At 24.0% G+C, this 20,271-nt stretch overlaps 3 protein-coding genes and 1 long non-coding RNA gene across 10 annotated transcripts in view; 1 reads left to right on the top strand and 3 right to left on the bottom strand.

The window, feature by feature from the left end:
• The window catches only part of LOC123272278, a 908-nt gene extending 310 nt beyond the window's left edge, over positions 1 to 598 (top strand). The window contains exons 2-3 of the mRNA XM_044738976.1: positions 6 to 211; positions 295 to 598. Coding sequence (XP_044594911.1) covers positions 6 to 211; positions 295 to 588 — 500 coding nt within the window. The 3' untranslated portion in view covers positions 589 to 598. The remainder of the gene's footprint in view (positions 1 to 5; positions 212 to 294) is intronic.
• Positions 599 to 1,470: 872 nt separating this feature from the next.
• Positions 1,471 to 2,995, bottom strand: LOC123271662. The gene is made up of 2 exons (XR_006510945.1): positions 2,773 to 2,995; positions 1,471 to 1,933 (listed from the first exon to the last, which is right to left on the bottom strand). It is a non-coding gene; the product is annotated as an uncharacterized LOC123271662 (long non-coding RNA).
• A 650-nt stretch (positions 2,996 to 3,645) lies between these two features.
• LOC123271661 (UMP-CMP kinase) lies at positions 3,646 to 7,060 on the bottom strand. 6 transcript variants are annotated; one of them, XM_044738045.1, is made up of 3 exons: positions 6,920 to 7,060; positions 5,641 to 5,978; positions 3,646 to 3,951 (listed from the first exon to the last, which is right to left on the bottom strand). In XM_044738045.1, exons 1-3 carry the CDS (start codon positions 6,936 to 6,938, stop codon positions 3,664 to 3,666), a joined length of 645 nt encoding a protein of 214 aa, XP_044593980.1. In that variant the 5' UTR covers positions 6,939 to 7,060; the 3' UTR covers positions 3,646 to 3,663. The 6 variants fall into 6 exon arrangements, with proteins under 6 accessions (XP_044593980.1, XP_044593984.1, XP_044593982.1 ...); XM_044738049.1 differs by lacking the exon at positions 6,920 to 7,060 and adding an exon at positions 6,677 to 6,681; XM_044738047.1 differs by lacking the exon at positions 6,920 to 7,060 and adding an exon at positions 6,262 to 6,397.
• A 2,154-nt stretch (positions 7,061 to 9,214) lies between these two features.
• The window catches only part of LOC123271653, a 100,957-nt gene continuing 89,900 nt past the window's right edge, over positions 9,215 to 20,271 (bottom strand). For both annotated transcript variants that reach the window (XM_044738036.1, XM_044738037.1), the window contains exons 8-12: positions 15,711 to 15,929; positions 12,614 to 12,904; positions 11,548 to 11,826; positions 11,157 to 11,454; positions 9,215 to 9,415 (exon numbers count right to left, since the gene is read on the bottom strand). In XM_044738036.1, coding sequence (XP_044593971.1) covers positions 9,352 to 9,415; positions 11,157 to 11,454; positions 11,548 to 11,826; positions 12,614 to 12,904; positions 15,711 to 15,929 — 1,151 coding nt within the window. In that variant the 3' untranslated portion in view covers positions 9,215 to 9,351. The remainder of the gene's footprint in view (positions 9,416 to 11,156; positions 11,455 to 11,547; positions 11,827 to 12,613; positions 12,905 to 15,710; positions 15,930 to 20,271) is intronic.

Raw genomic sequence — 20,271 nt, 5'->3', positions numbered from 1 at the left:
AGTAGCACACGCAAAAAAAGAACTATCGCTAGCAGTTTTACCACCAACTCCATCATCACTGCGTCAACATGCATACCGTGTATTTTATCAAATTCAAGAATGGTTGGGTAATGAGTTGAATCCAGAGGAATGGGGGTGGAAAAAGACAACCACTATGATGCTTCCTATCACCAATACTGATGATCCAGCTCCAAAGGACTTGTTAAATCTGGTAATTAAAATTTATAAAAAAAATAATTTTGACTTTTTAATTTATGATTAAATTTCTAAAAGGCTTGTAATTTTTTTTTACAGATTAGCTGTGGGTGCACAGGTGACTGTACCACAGCTCGGTGCACGTGCAAAAAAACTGGATTACGTTGTACTCAATTATGCAAAAATTGTAATGATAACAGCTGTCATAATATTACATTAAAAGTTGGGATTGAACGAGATGAAAATTATGATGATAATGATGATGTAAATGATCAGGATATGGATCCAGATGTAGCTGAGCGAACATACGAATTTGAACATTCAGACAATAGTTCTGATGAAAATGAAGACTTATATAATCAAGAGGAAGAGATTAATTTTATTAATTTCTAAAAGAATTATAAATATGATAATTTAGTTTAATTATTTGTGTTTAAATTTTGTAATTTTTCAATAAAAAAATATTCATTGATATGTACATAAAAATATTATTAAATTTGACTAACATGCATCTAAAACCAATTTTTTAATAGCAATTTTCAACAAAATGTTTGAGAAGCATTTCCAACATTCCATTAAATAATTTAAATTAGACATTTCGAGTTAAAAAAATACAAGTAAGTTGTAGGTTAATTGTCTATCGCAGTTGCACGCATTACGTTATTGCAACTTTCAGTCAGCTGTATGATTTGTAGAGGGGAAAACATATGTAGTAGTGTTAGTACATATTTATGTGATGCGCGCGCTGCGTGGTACAGGGCCGTAATAATTCTAGTAAGTTTTTATAATTAATTACAAAGCAAATTTAATTTTTATTTTTTGCAGCTAATCTAAAGCAGATAACAAAAAAATGAAGAGGAACTTTTTTGTGTAGAATTTTTTTCTCTACAACTTTTACTTGAAACTTTTTTTTCTATTTCCTACCGTTATTAAGTTATTTAAAAAAAAGGCATTTTTCAACCCTTTTTTTATTTTTTTCATCCCTTTCCCCTTAATTTTAATCAAAATTCCTTTCATAATATCATTATTTCAGTATTAATGAACACATTTTTACTCATTGCGCCAAAACTGGTCAGATCATGGTTTCATTTAACTTTTTACTGGACTAAAACGGCTACCAGAACCAAGGAAGGCCGCAGGCGCGCAGATTACCCACGGAGAGTTACTGACATACTGACAAACTGACATACAAGTGAAGCTAATATAAAGCGTGTAATTAAAAATGCTCTTATTCATAATTAATATTATTAGAATAAATTACAATTTTTCTATAAATTTGTTTTACCAAAAAAACATTTTTATTATCCTCTAGGTCTCGTAGAGTCAACACAGACCTAATTGACTAGATAACAAAAATTCTTCCCTCTTATAAAAAACTAGTATCTCATTTGAGGAAGATAAATAACTAATATGTTATTTAACATAATTTAAATGACATGTTTTATTACTATCTTCCGAGATTAGATAAAGATTATTAGAATGTAAGGGTATGATCTTTGGGGCACTTATAAGCGGCCGGATTAAAAGAAATTTATCTTAAAGCTTCTTCTTCTTCTTCTTCTTTTTCATTTGCAAGCGCTTTTCACTGCACTAGACGCCTGTTATTCAATTTTATGTTTCAAGATTACTTTTTTTTTGTGTATTTTCATTTACCAAAGAAGAATACTCCCCTCTTGAGTGGATAATTATCTTCTTCTATTTATAAACACATCAAATCAATTCTTCTGATTCAGAAGTTCTGAAGAAATAAAATATTATCATTAGTTTTATTACAAAAAAATAATTAAAAATTATAAATATTATAAAAATAATTAAAAATTTTATAAATTAATTTTTTTAATTGCTCATAAGCATATAAAGAAGAAATGTTCCAATTTTCTTAGTTATAACAATTAATATTTTAAATATTTAATTTTTTATAATTATATATGTCATAAATTGTTTAATTATATTTTTTTTTAATTGAATTATTAACTTTAATTTTTTAAAAACTCGTATTTAATATTGTAGTCGAAAAAAAAATAAATTATTGAAAATTAAAAATTATCAAATTCTATTGAAAGGGAAAAAAAATTTTTAATATCTCGAAAAAATGAAGAGATACAAAAAAAAAGTTTTAAATAAAAAAAGGAAATATTAAAATTGTCTATAAAATTTTTTTCAACCATTTTTTACTTATTTACAATTAAACAATGAAATATTAATGATACTAAAGTTAGCCGAGGTTTTTAATTTTTTGATTTTTTTCTATTGAAAAATTTAGAACAAAAAAATATTTTTTTAAAATTGCACTTACAGTTTTTCAAGTTTTTTACAAATGAAAATTTTTATTTTATTTTTTTATAATAATTTTTTCAATAAAAAAAAATCTTAAAATTTTTAGACGTCGGCTAAGTTAATTTTCATAAATATTAAAAAATTCATAAAAATAAAAATTTTTTCTTCTTTTTTTATCGTACTTAAAAAATGTAAAAGGTAATTAAAGACATGATTTTTTTTTTTTTAAAGAAATTGATAAAATAAATTTAAGAAATTCTAAATTTCAATGATAATACCTAAATAATTCCGGGTACTCACTATTTCATCCGTTGATACAGAAGAAATAGTGCTTATTGACTCATAAAAAAATATCAAATAAATATATATAAATATTTCTTGACATAACTCAGACATATCACTGATCATATTTCCTGGTGTCTTATTTCTTCTCATCTTCCAGGCCTAAAACAATAGCATGATTCAATAAATAACTTAGATAATCAATAATAACATGTCACATAACACTAAATAAAAAAGTAGAATTCTCAGAATAGTTTTAAAAAATAATGTATAATTTATTAATTTCATTAAATATACATTATCCAATTATCATCTTTTTTTTATTTATTCAGAATATTTATTTAAATATTTTTAACAATAAAATTCTGAATCCAGATTGATAACTTAGCTCAATAATCATGATTAATTTAATGAAACACCAGTAAAGTTTTATTTGTGTTTATATATGAGTAATTGCGTTACATGTAGGTATTTTAATAGCCAGTATTAAAACTTTCAATTAACTTACGTCACATCACGCAAAGCTTGAATAAAAAATTAAACTTGATTTAAAAAAAAAATTTTTGAACTTAAAAAAAATATTTTTTTTGACTCAAGTTAATTTTTTTAATTGAAAGTTTTTTACTGATTATTATTATTAGTATTATTATTAATATAAAAGTATATTCTCTTTTATTTTTAATAAAAAGGAATTTCAATTTGGTTAAGGAATGTGATCCTGATACTTAAATGCTCATCCTTGTATAAATTATTCCAACGAAAAGAAAATTAAAAAAAAAGCTAACTGAATCAAACAAAATTCTATAAAATGCTTACATTAAATAATAAGAAAGTTAAATTCAAGTAATTTAAATATAATGCCTAGATACTTTTTGTTTTATTTTTTTTTTCTTCTTTAGAATTAAAAATCTAATCTGTAGCCCAACCAATTTCCTTGAACTTTTCGTAAATTTCTTCCATAACAACGTTGGGAGGTTTCATAGAGTTGAACTTGAAGAGCAACCCGCGTTCTTCATAGTATTTTATTATCGGCATGGTGTCCTTGATGAAGGTTTGGTGTCGCTTCACCAGAGATTCAGCATTGTCGTCACTCCTTCCGCTTCCTTTTAATCCTCTGTTTATGCAACGCTGTGTACAGACTTCTTGGCTGCATTCGAGGTACAATACTGCCTTTACGATCGCCTTATCAGTCATGTTCTGTAATGTATATATTATACGTTTAGGATAAGAATTATTTAAATCTATTATGACTTGCACTGATAAGTTGGTAATAAAATTAGTTGGAAAAATTTTATATCTTTGATAAGTTATTTTTATCAATTTCAATAGTTTTTTTTAGAGTTATACAAACTTGGAATATTTTTTAAACTAATTTTTTTTTTATAGATATATCTAAATATATACGAAAAAAATTTAATATGTATTTTTTTAATTAGTAAGATTTAAGAAAAACAACTAAACTGATATTTTTTAGAGTCATTAATTATAGGGTTGATAATTCTAATAAATATTTTTTATTTTAAAGATATAAGCTCATCCCGATGTTACACTCATTAAGAGCTTTAATTTGAGCATCCACATGCATTTTTGATATATTTTTCATATATATATATATATATATACAAATATATGAAAAATTGATGTGGGTACTCAAATGAAGAATCTCAATGAGTGTAATGTCAAAGTGAGCTTATATCTTTAAAAATGTCAATAGTTGACAAGATATAATGTAATTTCTTAATTATTGATATTTTTAAAGATATAAGCTCATTCCGATGTTACACTCATCAAGAGCTTTCATTTGAGTACCCACATGCATATTTGATATATTTTTCATATATACATATATATTGATATATAAATATATGAAAAATTGATGTGGGTACTCAAATGAAAGGTCTCGATAAGTGCAATGTCAGGGTGAGCTTATATCTTTAAAAATGTCAATAGTTTACAAAATCCAAGGTCATTTCTTAATTATAGACATTTTTGAAGATATAAGCTCATTCTGATGTTACACTCATCAAGAGCTTTCATTTGAGTACCCACATGCACTTTTGATATATTTTTCATATATACATATATATAATATACATAAATATATAAAATATATGAAAAAATTGATGTGGGTACTCAAATGAAGAATCTCAATGAGTGTAATGTCAAAGTGAGCTTATATCTTTAAAAATGTCAATAGTTGACAAGATATAATGTAATTTCTTAATTATTGATATTTTTAAAGATATAAGCTCATTCCGATGTTACACTCATCAAGAGCTTTCATTTGAGTACCCACATGCATATTTGATATATTTTTCATATATACATATATATTGATATATAAATATATGAAAAATTGATGTGGGTACTCAAATGAAAGGTCTCGATGAGTGCAATGTCAGGGTGAGCTTATATCTTTAAAAATGTCAATAGTTTACAAAATCCAAGGTGATTTCTTAATTATAGACATTTTTGAAGATATAAGCTCATTCTGATGTTACACTCATCAAGAGCTTTCATTTGAGTACCCACATGCACTTTTGATATATTTTTCATAAATACATATATATAATATACATAAATATATAAAATATATGAAAAATTGATGTGGGTACTCAAATAAGAGGTCTTGATTAGTATAACATCGGGATGAGCTTATATCTTTAAAAATGTCAATAGTTCACAAGATACAAGTTCATTTCCTAATTAAGCATCTAGAGATAGAGAATTTTCGAATGCAGCCTAAATACTTATTATAATAAAGTTTTTTTTTTTCAGTAATAAGAACTAAAAAATATTTTTTAAAAATTGCTCTTAAAATTTTTACCTTTTTACAAATGAAATTTTTCTTAATTAATTTTCATAATTAAATAAAAAATAACGAACCCTAGTCCAGCCTTCGAGGTTATCCTGATTGCGAGGAAACCCATCAATAAGAAACCGCTTGTGTGGGCTCGGCGAGTTCTGCATTTCCCGATCCAGCAAGCTGCAGGTTATTTCAACGGGTACAATGGTTCCAGCGACAATATGACCCTTGATAAGTTCACCAAACTCGGAGCCGGGTTTGTTCTGCTCTTCCCTGAGCAGGTCCCCAGCTGATAGATGAACATAGCCGGTCTTTTTGACAATGTCCTTGCAAGAGGTACCTTTTCCTGCTCCGGGGCCACCGAGCACGAAAATCACCTCCGGTTTCTGGATAGCACTCATCGCAATGCGTCTCAGGCCTAGAAGTTTATTGATAATCATTAATCATGCAAGTCTATTTTTTATCACTTTTTACTGTCAATTATTTACAATTGATTATTTTTTATTAAAACTCTCAAGCCTACTCTTTATCAACTCCCCAAGCGTCACAAAAAAAAATTTTGACTTTTTGGTAGAATTTCACTTAACAAGAAGTTAAAAAATTAATAATTGTCAATTTAAATTCAATAAAATTTTAACAAAAAAAATTTGTGCCGCTTGGGTCACTACTTTTTATCACTCCTCAGGTATAAATTTATTTACGTTATAATTTTGTGGGCTGATTGCTGGTGACTGATGATTAACCAGTGGTCAGCAGGTCTCAATCTGACGACTGATGGCTGGTGGGAGTCAACTATTTGCTATAATATATAATACCAATGCTAAGTTGATACTGAACCGGTGCAATAGACACTTAGACAATATGGCGAGATTTACTTACTTGGATTATTTTTTTTTTTTTAATTAATTCTACGCGGTAATTTTTAAAGATAACAATTGTTTTTTTATTAAATTATAATCAATTTATTTATTTATTCACTTGGAAATTTTTATTTTAAAATTTTAGTTACTAAATTTATTTAAAATTGACACTTAAATAATTTGTAAAAAAATTATTATCAACTATGACACTTGTGAGGTTTAAATTTGAGGTTAGGTTTTGATAATTAATTATTACAATTTTTTTATTTGTTGTAATTGTTGGAATTTTTATTTGTTTTTAAATAGTTGACTTTTTTTCTATTGTTGTAAAATTGTTATTTGACGGCTGACATTTTTTAAAGATGGCGGATTATTGTTAATAATAATAAGAAAGAAAATAAATAAAATAAGGTTAGAACAAAAATTGTAATAATGAATTTAAAGGTAGTTAAGTGATTAATTTAGAATATTGTTAGAAATAATAATGTGAAATAATTACACGTGGTTTGCCAGCCCATGGTGAAGGTATTTTGGTTGTGATAATGATAATAACAAATGACGGGAGTTCCTTTTTAGATTGGTGAAAAAGTGTTGAATTAAGGAGTGACAAAGTGTAATTTTATATATTTTTTTTATTTTTATTTATTGGTTTTTAAATTTATGAGTTTTTTTATTTATAGATGTTATTATGTTGCTGTTATTGATTTTTCTTTTTTTAGAAATTAAAGGAGTTATCAGCTGTTGGTAAAATTTTAAATTAAAAAAAGCGGGAAAATTTGAATTATAAAATTTAAAAATTAAAAAGTGCGGGAAGATTTTAATTGTAAAATTTAAAATATTGAAAAGTGCGGGAAAATTTGAATTATAAAATTTGAAAAATTAAATTAAAAAATTTTAATTTAAATAAAATTAAAGTTTTTAATTTTTTTTTAAAAACAAATTATTTTTAAAAATTTTTATTTTTAATTTTTAACAATTTTTATGTCAATTTTTTTTATGAAAATTAAGTTAACCGACATCTAAAAATTTTTAGAATTTTTTTTTTATTAAAAAATTTTATTAAAAAAAATTCATTTGTAAAAAAACTTGAAAAACTGTAAGTGCAATTTTTAAAAAATATTTTTTTGTTCTAATTTAATTATTGAAAAAAAAATAAAAAAATAAAAAATGTCGGCTATCTTTAGTATTATTTTTTTTTTGCCATAATTTGTTCCCAAAATTATAAAAAATCTTCTAAATGAATTTTAATTGCATTTTTATGAAAATTATTATCAGATGTTGGTAAAATTTGAAAATAAAACAAGCGGGAAAATTTGAATTATACAATTAAAAATCGCGGGAAAATTTGAATTATAAAATTTAAAAAATTAAATTATAAAAATTTTATTTTTAAAGTGAATTTCAATGAACTTAAAGTATTAAATTTTTTTTTTAAATTGCATTTTTAATTTTTAACAATTTTTATGTCAATTTTTTTTTGCCATAATTTGTTCCTAAAATTATAAAAAATCTTATAAATTAATTCTAATTGAATTTTGATGAAAATTAATTAATTTTTTTTTAATTTTATAAAATGAAGAAAAAATGCATAAATAACAATAATTGTGTATAATGAATTTTATTGTAGTAAAATTAGAGTAATAACAATCACATATCGTGTAATTTATCAACGAGATATAACACACATGTTATAAAAATAATAATAATCATTATAATATCAAATATGTATATATATATAAATAAAATTATATATATAAACATATATATAATAATATAAATAATTTAAACGCATTGTATACTTATTAATTAACTCATTAGTTATTGTCAATGAAAAATCAATTGAAAAATTCATCACAATGCTAAATATTGTGTTACTTAAAAATTATGTAACATTTAAAAGTATATATATATATATAGATATATAGATATATATAAATTGTCGAGTGGCATTAATTTTATTTTACCTATCTTAAATTTTATAATTGCTATTATTAACTTCTCCATTTAATTAACTTTGTTTTATTTTTTTTTTTTAACATATATATTTATTATTTATATCTACTAAATATAATCTCTAAAAAAATTTCCAGTATAAATGAAATTAAATCACTTTTTATATCGAATTTATATAATTACTATTAGTAACTTATAAATAATTATAATTATTTATTACAAAAAATATTTTCAAATTTATAATTAATTGAAAGTAATAATAATAATAATAATAATAATAATAATAATAATAATAATAATAATGATATTTTTAGTATTTTTTTTTCACTTTCTTTCCAATTGTAATTTGCAATTTAATTTTTTTTTTACAAATCTTTAATCGTAATTTTTTCTTTGATAATTTTAAACATAACATTATAATAATTCATGTTATATTTATAAAATAAACATATTTAATTGCTAAGAGAAAATAATTTTCTCTTTAATTATTTTTTATTTTTTTTTTTTACTTCACATTCTCGCATTTTTTATTTTACTTTTTTAGGCACCAATGGTATTTATAACGGACCCTGTTTCTTTGGTACGAATGACCGATTTTAGTACTTATAAATATTTCTAAATACTCAAAATATTTATTATTTGTTATCAACAAATTCAATTTAAATAAAATTGAAATTTTTAAATTTAAAACTGTGTCCTTTGTCACTTTATGTTAAATAAGAAAATTATATTTATCATTCAAAACATAACAGATTTGTAAAATAGTTTTATTTTAGTGACTTTAGAATATTTGCCGGTCATCGATGCTCAAATCGATTGATGGCGGTACGTATTTACTGTATTTTTTTTTTATTTATTTTTTTACTTAATAAATATAATGATATATTTAATTGTTACGTTCGCTTATCACGATAGCACGAAAAAACTTTCATTTGTATTTTATACTTGAATTTTCTTTTATTTGGACGAAAATCTTCTTCAGTCTTCTTCCTTTTTTTCTGGTTTTAAATCCACCATTGCGTGTAATTCTTCTGGACTATATCTGTAAAATTAAAAAATTTATTTTTAATTTTTAATTTATTGTTTTAAATTACCTTAAATTTTAATTAAGAAAAATCTTATATAATATTACTAGCAATCCTGCAGTCACTATGTGACTGCTTCGACTTGTGAACTATAAATAAATACAATTTTGCTCAATTGAATAATGACTTTTGTTAAATTGCACTGTACTTTCTTAAATATTGACATTTTTAAAAATATAAGCTCACCCCGATGTTACACTCATCAAGAGCTTTCATTTGAGTACCCACATGCATTTTTATATATTTTTCATATATAGATATATGTTATATATATAAATATATAAAATATATGAAAAATTGATGTGGGTATTCAAATGAAAGATCTCGATGAGTGTAACATTAGGATGAGTTTATATTTTTAAAAATGTCAATAATTAAGAAATGATCTTGTATCTTGTGAACTATTGACATTTTTAAAAATATAAGCTCACCCCGATGTTACACTCATCAAGAGCTTTCATTTGAGTACCCACATGCATTATTGACATATTTTTCATATATACATATATGTAATATATATAAATATATAAAATATATGAAAAATTGATGTGGGTATTCAAATGAAAGATCTCGATGAGTGTAACATTAGGATGAGTTTATATTTTTAAAAATGTCAATAATTAAGAAATGATCTTGTATCTTGTGAACTATTGACATTTTTAAAAATATAAGCTCACCCCGATGTTACACTCATCAAGAGCTTTCATTTGAGTACCCACATGCATTTTTGATATATTTTTCATATATAGATATATGCTATATATATAAATATATAAAATATATGAAAAATTGATGTGGGTATTCAAATGAAAGGTCTCGATGAGTGTAACATCAGGATGAGCTTATATCTTTAAAAATGTCAATAGTTCACAAAATACAGGGTCATTCCTTAACTATTGATGTTTTTAAAGATATAAGCTCATTCTGATGTTACACTCATCGAGACCTTTCATTTGAATACCCACATCAATTTTTCATATATTTTATATATTTATATGTATTAAATATATGTATGCATGAAAAATATATCAATAATACATATACATATATATACATATATATATATATATATATATATATATATATATATATATATATATATATATATATATATATATATATATATATAAATGTATAAAATATATGAAAAATTGATGTGGGTATTCAAATGAAAGGTCTCGATGAGTGTAACATCAAGATGACTTTATATCTTTAAAAATATCATTAGTTCACAAGATACAAGGTTATTTTTTAATTATTGATATTTTTAAAGATATAAACTCATCCCGATGTTATACTTATCAAGAGCTATTATTTGAGTACCCACATGCATTTTTGATATATTTTTCATATATACATATATATAATATATATAAATATATAAAATATATGAAAAATTGATGTGGGTACTCAAATGAAAGGTCTCGATGAGTGTAATGTCGGGATGAGCTTATATCTTCAAAAATGTCAATAGTTCTCAAGATACTAGGTCATTTCTTAATAATGTATCTAGAGATAAAGCTCTAATAATCACTAAAAAAAACCGATTTTATCATATGACTATCCTGGACACACTTTTTTTGTACTAATAGCAATCAATAAAACAAATGAAAATTTATATTTTTACCAAATAATTCTTTAAAATTACTACAATTAATTTTAAAATATTTTGTAATAGTACTTTAAAATAAAACTCACCCTAAAAGACTTTGTAAATCACATACAAAACGATAAACATATCGCTTGCCAGCAGTTTTATGAATAATATTCTTATCATAATAGTACCGAAGACCACGACTAAGTTTCTCGTAGTTCATCTTGGGCTTGTTCTTACGAATACCCCAGCGACGAGCTACCTCGTCAGGGTCGGTAAGTTTGAACTCCCAGCCATCTCCAGTCCATGATATGAAACCTTGGCACGATTTATCAGTTAATAACTCTAATAAAAATTGCCATAGTTGAATTGGACCTGATCCGGTGAAGCAAGGTCCTCCACCTATCAAAAAAACAATAAATAAAATTAAAAATCACCTAACCAATAAGTAAATCCGCTCTTAGTTAATTGAACCAATCATTTAATAATAATTACCAGTGTATCCGGCTAACATTGCACTTTGTAACAATGGTTTCTGGTCAGAATTACTTCCAATATTAGCTGGATGATGAGAGTTTGAAGAATCACGGGGACCAATTCCTGAAAGGAATGCTGGGTGATGAGAAAGATGCTCTCCAAGAGGACCAACTGACCATTGGTCATTTCCAACAGTACTTCCACTGCTAGAATTTGCATTCCCGCTTCCTGGTACGGTTTGGAAAGGCGTTGTGTCATATTGACCATAATTTTCGTTGTATCCTTCATGATACCGTCCTAAAAAAATAATATTATTTATTTAATTAATATTTATTTTTTTTTTAATTGTTAATTAATAAATTATTTAAATAATAAAATTTAATATCAAGCCAAGTGAATTTCTTTTTAAATAACAAAATAAAATTAATTTTATGTTTAAATTCCTAGTTAATTTTTTTTTAATTTGTTAATTAATAATTTATTTAAAAATTTAATTTTTAATAATAAGCGAAGTGAAATTTTTTTTTAATAATAAAATTAAATCAATTTTAAGCTAAAATTTTTTTTAATTTGTTAATTAATAAATTATTTAAATATTAAAATTTTAATATCAAGCCAAGAGAAATTTTTTTTTAAATAATAAAATTAAATCAATTTTATGTTTAAGTTCTTAGTTAATTTTTTTTTTTTAATTTGTTAATCAATAATTTATTTAAAAATTTAATTTTTAATAATAAGCGAAGTAAAATTTTTTTTTAATAATAAAATTAAATCAATTTTAATTAAAAATTTTTTTTAATTTGTTAATTAATAAATTATTTAAATATTAAAATTTTAATATCAAGCCAAGAGAAATTTTTTTTTAAATAATAAAATTAAATCAATTTTAAGTTTAAATTTCTGGTAAAATTTTTTTTAAATTTGTTAATTAATAAATTATTTAAATATTAAAATTTTAATATTAAGCCAAGCCAATTAATAATTCATTTATTTAATTAATAATTTAGTTATTTAGTTAATAATTTATTTATTCAATTATTTATTGATAAAATTAAAAAAAAATTAATTAATAAATTAATATTACCTCTTGGATAATTTTTAAACGGAGGTGGTTGGTATTTAGGCTCTAGCTGAATCCCACCAGCACCATAAAATTCCGAGGGGTTGTCAAGATTGTAGGTGTGAGGATTTCCATGCTCCGTGGGTAAATTGTGGTACTCTGAAGGATCATCGTACCCGGAGTAGTGGGCAGGTGTCATGTAACTATCTGTTGGTGCGGTGTTGCTTACCCGCAGGTCATTCTCATTGTTACCGAGTTCGCTAGCACCACCACCGCTTTGCAGGTGTTCAGGTATATGGTGATTCCCATAATTGGCTGCAAGAATAATTAACTTAATTAAAAATCTATTGATTACTGAAGCTAATTTTATTCAGCTAAATTATTTTCTATTGTTTACAAGAAGACAACAATCTTCTAAGAATTTAAAATTTATTCTTTTAAAATAAAAAAAAAATTTGATATTGACATTTGACAATTTTTATCTATTATTTTGTTTTTTTAATAATTAAATTTCGAAAAAAAAATTTTGCATGTAGGAATTTGGAAAAACTGAAAAATTTTGTTTTTCTAATAAATATAATTAATTTTAAATTTATAAAAAAAAAGTTCAATATTTGTTAATTTAATAATTAAATCATTCTTTTTTTCTATGATACTAAAATTAAATGACATTTAATCATTTTTAGAATTTTTTCAACAAATAAATTATTACAAAAAAAAATTTCTAAAAAATTCCACTTTTAAATGTGTCAAAAATTTATTGTTGTAATTTTTTTTTTTTTTTAATTTTCTCAGTAGTAATTTATTTTTTGTAAAAATCTAAAAAAAAATTAAATTTTTGTTCATTTAAAAATTAAATGAAAAAAAATTAAATTTTCGTTCATTTAAAAATTAAATGACATTTCTTCTTTAAAACACAATTAATAAAATAAATGAAAATTAGTTTAGCTGATATTTAATAGTTTTAAAAATTTTTGTAACAAATAAATTATAGCAAAAAAAAAAATTAGAAAAAAAATTGACATTTAGAAACTTTAAAAAATTAAAAATGCAATTTTTTTAAAAAAACTTTTTTGTTAACAAAAATTAAAAAATTTTTAAATGACTGTTAACTTTAATATCAATAATAATAAAATTACCCGACGTTATTGATTTTTTTATTTTGCTTAATTTATTAAATTATTACTAAAAAAAATTTTTGCACGCCTCATAGCGCGAAGCGCGTGAGGTTGCGCTTTATACTCGACTAGTCAAGGTCAAGCAATTTTGTGATCTTTAAATGCCTCTATCCCAATCATATTACACTTATACAATGATATAAGTAGATGTACACCGGAAAAACACTTAAATTAAACCATCTTTTACTTTCTAAAATCATTTCATGTTGCTATTTTGGAAAAAGAAACGTTTTGAAAAAAATTTTACGTGGACGTCCGGATGTCACCCCATTTTGGATGTACCAATGATTACTCCCGAACAAATTGATATTTCAAGTCCGGACCTTTTTTATTAGTTTAAGAATTCGATTAACTAGGTCCGTATTTCATATCAGTGGTCTAGTTTACGTATTTTTTTTTAAATTGAATTTTTATTAAAATTCACTACGCGATGCAACCGTACAAAGCCAAACGAGCTTTTCTTATTTGTCACGTGGAAACTATGGCGCCACTTTATCAAGCTAGATTTTTTTAGACTGCGTGCGCATATGACAAGAAAAAAGGGCGCCGATATTTAAAAAAAAAAATATAAAATACTCTGTAAGAAACTACTTAAGGTAGTTGTAGCGTGATAGGCATTTCAACAGAAAATTATGAAATTTTCTTTATTGAAAGATAAATATATTAATAATTCACTACCAAAATTTCAGATCAATTGACCGCACCGTTTTTGAGTAATTAATTTTTGAAATTGCATCTTTACACGTAGCGGTATAGAGATGATAAAGTTAGTATGAAATCTTTGGCCCACTCGAGTGGTATGGAAGATTTCATACTAACTTTACCATCTCTATACACGGAAAGAAAATTGAAGGAGACTATTTTACTATTGTAATTTTTACTAAATAAAATAGTAACGGTGGACTATACTTCTCATTTAGTAATTTTTACGATCTACTATTGTAAATTTTATCCAACAAATAAGACTAGCAAGAGTCTTAAAAAGTTGAATACTATAGAGCAAATTATACAATATGTGTTTGAGAACTTTACACTTCAACTATTGTAAAATTCACAGTTGGTTTTTTAAAAGAAATATTAGGGAGGGAGAGAGATAGAAGGTTGGACTAATTGGTACCTGTACAGTAATCGAAAAAGAAACCGACATTTTCGTCCTATCTGGGAATCGAACCCAGAACTCTGTGTTGGCAGCCAGTGACTCTCCCCCTACGCTATCTGAGGTAAACTAAGACCCACATCCTTTAACATTTACATAAACTCGGAGTCTAGCGCTGTGCACGGCCATCACTCACACTAATTGAGAAACATTCCAATTCAACTATTGTAAAATTTGCTATAGTTCTATTGGATAGATACAGAGGCAGCACTGGAAATTTTCATCTCTTACTTTTTACAATAGTAATATCGTATTTTTTCATGAATAAACAGTATTTCTTCTTCTAAAATATTTGACAATTAATAGTAATAAAAGTATAGTCCAGCTTTTACAATAGTTGTATCGTAAATTTTCCCAAAAATTTTTTCCCGTGTACCTCTACGTGTAAAAGATACAATTTCGAAAATTAATTACTCAAAAACGGTGCGGTCAATTGATCTGAAATTTTGGTATTGAATTATTAATATATTTATCTTTCAATAAAAAAAATTTCATAATTTTCTGTTGAAATGCCTATCACGCAACAACTACCTTAATGATAATTTTTTTTTTAATCAATTAAACAATTAATTTTTTTCTTAAAAAAAGAATGAGCGTCATGAGGCGTGCACTGTTGGATTTTCCAAACTTTTTTTAAATTGCACTTATAGTTTTTGAAGTTTTTAACAAATGAAAAAATTTTTTTTTCATTTTTTTGTAATAATTCTTTAATAAAAAAAATCCTGAAAATTTTTACATGTCGGCTAACTTTATTTTCATTTAATATCATATAAAATAAAACAATTACCTTCAGATTTAAGTTGGTTTAAATTCCTTAAATGAATATACGCGTTGCTCGCATTGTTATTGTTGTTGTTATTGTTATTATTGTTGTTATTATGATTGCCACTAGGTGTCGCCGGATGAGAATTAGAAGTTTGAGAGTTGTGGTTGTGAGGCGGCGATGAGTTTTCATCTCTTTGATTTTCTTCTTGACATACTGGACTACGTAAATGACTGTAACCACCTATAAAATAATAAAAACACACCATAAATAAATAATATTAATTATAATAGTCTATTGTAAGTGCGCGCATTAGTCACCACTCATCACATCATAATCACGTAAGTTAAGCTTCTTAGAGAAAGCAGAACAATGCTTACAAAACAATGCAACAATCGGCTAATCTCATAAAGACCCCCAGAACTATTCAAGGTTGAAAACATCTTTTATTATTTTACAAGTAATATATTTATAATGTAAGTGTAAGAGGGGACTGTTCCCCTTAACTATTAAAATAAATTAATATTTATTAAATAATAATAGCGTAATAAAATAATTCAATAGGACAAATTACGGACCATAATTAAAATTTCATACTTGCTTAGAATTAGGAATAATTCAATTAAGGATAAGTTGTAGTTACTAACTACAAAAGTTTTTTCGGGGATTATTCTAAGTATTAAGCACACTATTCAACACTTATTTTTTTCAAGTTAGTTTTCTCGACCATTGTTCGCCGCTAAACCGAGATTAGATTTTTTGACAGCCAGAAAAAGACCTTTTGTGGATTTATAGTCTCTAAGTTTCATTTTTTAACATCTGGTTTGACGTTTTCGCTCGTTGAGGAAAATTCAAGCACATTTTTCGGCTTTTTTCGTTATACACTGGACAATAATACAGTTCAAGACAAGACTTATGAGTAACATTACTATTACATGTGTTACTTATCAAACCCTATCTGACCTTGGGAGGAATATTTTATTTTACGGAGCTGTAAATTCTTGAGAACCAAATGTTGACACATCTGGTTTGGTAGAAAATTGTTTGCTCTCCTTAGTCCCAATTTAAGGACGTTTTCTTCTTTTAATTTATTTTTATAGGTTTTGATTTTTTTGGATAAAATGGTGAAGGAATTTTTAAAGAATTTTACAAAGTAAATTAGGAAAATTAACGCAAAATTTTTTGAGTAAGTTTTAGAAAGTAAATTTTACTGTCAAAATTAGTGAAAAAATTTTGTAGTTAATTGGCAGACATTTAGTAAATTTTTTGGATTTTTTTAAAAATAATTTAGTGAAAAAATTATTTTTTAAAAGATTTGCATCGCTTTTTTTTACAATTTTCCTTCCAGGCTTTCCAATCTCAGAAAACATATTTCGTAATATTGTTAATAATTACTGTTAATTTTTTACTAGATAATGTTGTAAAGAATGATTGACAATAACAATTTTTATTATTATTATACTCATTATTACTTAATATGTTAAGTTACCGTATTACTTATAATATTATTTATTTATTTGTAAAGAAACGTCCTCGGTAATTTACAGAATTTATAGAATATTTAGTAATGTTTATATCCAATAAATAGCATCTGTAAAAAGACGATAGATTCAAGAAATTGATGAAATTTAAAAAAATTTTAAAGAAGGGAAAAACAAAATTATGTTATTAATAATTAATCTATTCCATTCTATTAATTAATATTATATCTATTTATAGTTAATATTATATTCATTTAATATGTACTTCATTATGATGGTCCTTAGGGAGCACTTGCTTTAGGATCAAATAAGAAAATAAGAATTTATTTTGGTGCAATTTTCGAGCTGGAATTTTAGAACTTAAAAATTTATTATTTATAATTTACAATTTAAAGAATATCCTAATTGATGTTTAATGCCGATTGGCGTTCAAATAAATAAATTTTTACATTAGAATTTTTTTTCTTTTTAGTTTAATAGAATATTTTAAAAATTCTTACTTAAAATTTAAACAAAATTTTATTTTTATTTTATAAAATTTAAATTGTAAAAATCAACAGTTTTAAAATAAAAAAATTTATAATATATAATTTATAATTTAAGGAATATTCTAATTGATATAAAATGTCGATTGACATTCAAATAAATCAATTTATACATTGGAAATTTTTTTTTTAATTTAATAGAATATTATAAAAATTCTTACTTAAAATTTAGACTGAATTTTATTTTATAAAATTTAAATTGTATAAATGAACAGTTTTAGAATTTAAAAATTTATAATTTAAGGAATATCCTAATTGATGTAAAATGCCAATTTGCATTCAAATAAACAAATAAATTGTTACATTAGAAATTTTTTTTTTCAGTTTAATAAAATATTTTAAATATTCTTACTTAAAATTTAAACTGAATTTTATAAAATTTAAATTGTAAAAATCAACAGTTTTAGAATTTAAAAATTTATAATTTATAATTTAATGAATATCCTAATTGATATAAAATACCGATTGACATTCAAATAAATAAATTTTTAAATTGAAAATTTTTTTTTCAGCTTAATAAAACATTTTAAAAATTTAAACTGAATTTAATAAAATTTAAATTGTAAAAATAAACAGTTTTAAAATAAAAAAATTTATAATATATAATTTATAATTTAAGGAATATTCTAATTGACATAAAATGTCGATTGACATTCAAATAAATCAATTTATACATTGGAAATTTTTTTTTTAATTTAATAGAATATTATAAAAATTCTTACTTAAAATTTAGACTGAATTTTATTTTATAAAATTTAAATTGTATAAATGAACAGTTTTAGAATTTAAAAATTTATAATTTAAGGAATATCCTAATTGATGTAAAATGCCAATTTGCATTCAAATAAATAAATAAATTGTTACATTAGAAATTTTTTTTTCAGTTTAATAAAATATTTTAAAAATTTAAACTGAATTTAATAAAATTTAAACTGAATTTTATAAAATTTAAATTGTAAAATCAACAGTTTTAGAATTAAAAAATTTATAATTTATAATTTAAGGAATATCCTAATTGATGTAAAATGCCAATTTGCATTCAAATAAATAAATAAATTGTTACATTAGAAATTTTTTTTTCAGTTTAATAAAATATTTTAAAAATTTAAACTGAATTTAATAAAATTAAAATTGTAAAAATAAACAGTTTTAAATGAATTATCAGCGACCCTTTTTTTGGATGACAAAAAAAACAATGACGTAAAAAAAATAAAAGTAAGCAATCTTAATTATAAATTGTAATCCAACTGGTAACAATACTTATCGTAATTATTATAATTTTTTCAGTCCCGAAAAATCCAGCAAAAAAATTTGATTAAACCGCGTATTAGTATTCAAAAATTAGTATGTTGATTAAAATGATAAAAATGGACACCTCATGAATAATGGATTGGCAAGACAAAAACCGTGACCGCAAGATTTGTTATTATTTTATATTAAATTAATGACCCGTGGGTTATAAATATTCCTCGAACAAAATAGTAATAGCCCATAAATTTTCATGGGTACAGCAGATAAAGGATCTGGCTTTTATTTATTAAAAATACGGACCATATACCACGTAAGTATCACATACATTTAAATTTTTCAGCATACAATGAAACTCTGATATAAATAAACAGGATCGTTATCTTTTTAAATGGAAAGATGTCACCGCTTTAGTCCCAGACTCATTGTTTGCACAATTTAGACCGCGCAAGCTACCGAGGGGCGTGATGGAAAACCGCGAGATAGCTCGCGGACGTTACGTGGGCGGCAACACATTCACCGATTGGTTCGCACAAACTCCGCCTATTCTCCTTTTTTACTTTTTTTTTCATCATATATTTCGAGAGATAATGCATCGATTCAAGGTCAGCGCAAATTAATTCGTTGTTAAGACTAGATTCGCTGTTATTAACTTGATTCTATCAACGATTGCGTTACCACGAGTCCTCTGTGAGTAACTTCGCTGTACTGGATCTACTCACTAGAAATAAGAATGAGAGGTAAACTTGATACACTTCAGCGCATTACTTTACGTATTATAATTAATATATTTAAGCTTTTAATTCTACTTTTTGATCTACTGTTTCAGGTGTTTCCGTAAATAATACTTTTCGAGGATAATTAATGATTCTTTTTTTGAAAATTATTATGAATTAAGCTTTTAAACGTTGAAAAAAAATATATGATAAAAAAATATTTAGTTTAAATTAAATAAGAAAATTTATTAATTTAATTAAGAATATAAAATTTATGGATGAAGAAAAAATAAAATTCTTGACTTGAGTGTTTTTGAAAATTATTATTAAGCTTTTAAACATTGAAAAAAAATATATGATTTAATAAAATATTTAGTTCAAATTAAATAAGAAAATTTACTAATTTTATAGTTATTATTTTATTAATTTTAAATTTATTAATTTATTAATTATAAAAATTTTTTTTTTTAAATTAAATCACACGAAAATTCTTGAATGGAGTGTAAATTTTCTTGGCTTAAGAAAATATTAAAAAAGATTGAAAATTTCGTGAATGAAAAAGTTTAAGTAAAAAAAATTTTTTCTTGCTCCAAAA

Source organism: Cotesia glomerata, linkage group LG9 (genome assembly GCF_020080835.1).
Source record: "Cotesia glomerata isolate CgM1 linkage group LG9, MPM_Cglom_v2.3, whole genome shotgun sequence".
Taxonomy (NCBI): Eukaryota; Metazoa; Arthropoda; class Insecta; order Hymenoptera; family Braconidae; genus Cotesia; species Cotesia glomerata.
The sequence above is the reverse complement of the archived record's forward strand: the minus strand, read 5'-3'. Positions and strand labels throughout refer to the sequence as shown.